Source organism: Cyprinodon variegatus, unplaced genomic scaffold, assembly GCF_000732505.1.
Source record: "Cyprinodon variegatus isolate N-32 unplaced genomic scaffold, C_variegatus-1.0 Scaffold813, whole genome shotgun sequence".
Lineage (NCBI taxonomy): Eukaryota > Metazoa > Chordata > Actinopteri > Cyprinodontiformes > Cyprinodontidae > Cyprinodon > Cyprinodon variegatus.
The window spans coordinates 1-1,020 of NW_015151266.1; the positions used below are offsets into that span (position 1 = coordinate 1).

At 55.8% G+C, this 1,020-nt stretch overlaps 1 protein-coding gene across 1 annotated transcript in view; it reads left to right on the forward strand.

Moving 5' to 3' along the window:
• Nucleotides 1-75: 75 nt before the first annotated feature.
• Nucleotides 76-1,020, forward strand: part of braf (B-Raf proto-oncogene, serine/threonine kinase) — a 46,629-nt gene continuing 45,684 nt past the window's right edge. Inside the window, exon 1 of the mRNA XM_015396683.1 lies at nucleotides 76-284. Within this exon, the coding sequence (XP_015252169.1) occupies nucleotides 141-284 (144 nt within the window). The 5' untranslated portion in view covers nucleotides 76-140. The remainder of the gene's footprint in view (nucleotides 285-1,020) is intronic.

Genomic DNA, 1,020 nt, shown 5'->3' on the forward strand with positions numbered 1-1,020 from the left:
TTTATAAAGTGGAGCAGGCTGGATGCGTGGGAGCAGCAGGTCAGGTGGAGCGGCTCTGTCTCCCCCTCCTGTCCTCACCGCCAGCCCGCCGCTGCCTCCTTCTCCTTCATTATTTTCGCCTCAGCTTCTCGCAGTTTAAAATGGCGGCGTTGAGCAGCGCCGAGTCTCCACCGCCCGTCTTCAACGGAGACGCCACGGAGCGGGAGAGCGGCCTGGAGGAGCTGGGCCCGGGTTTGGACTCTTCGTGCTCGTCGGCGGTTCACGGAGGTCCGCAGGAAGAGGAGGTAAGCGCTGCGGCGGCGCGGGGTGAGGACTTAGCCCGCTTGGTGTGGAGCTAATGGGATGGAAACGTCCAGGAAACACCGGCTGGGGAGGGGGATGCTAACGGTGGGTGCGGGACCAGAAACGGAACCTGCACGGTCCGTTTGGGTCCCGGTGAGGCAGCGAGATGCAGCGGCAGAGAGAGAAGTTTCCTCCGGAGGAGTCAGTGTTTATGTGGGGCCTGCTTTATCCCAGCTGCTGCTTCTCCAGCCGGGAAGCGCAGCCGCTGCTCACCCCGCTGACTGCGGAGACCTGTGCATTGTGAGTGCAGAGGGCTTCATCTGATCCAGATGCTTCACGGCTGATGGAGGCTAGCTGAAGTCGTGCTTCTTGTTGGCCGCATTTGCTCCTTCCTAAACACCATGGGTTTTTTTTTCTGTCCCAGCTGCAGGAAGAGCGTCTGATCAGGAAGCATCAGGCCTGTCCTTCCCTTCCAGACAGCTGCCTGCTCTATAAACACAGCTCTAGATCATCAACCAGGAGGCTATGGACACTTTAGCAAACCAAAGCTATCTAGGATTTATTTTCTAAGCTTTTATAGATCCTTGTCCTGTTTTAGTAGAGAGGAAGACTGTCAGACTTTAGCATAAAGTTGTGCAGCTTTTATAAGTTGCTGTCTGAATGTTGGGGCCTTGTTTGGAGGCTCAGTCAGCTTCAACATGTCTGGGCCCCAAATTCTAGTCAGTTTATTTCTATAGC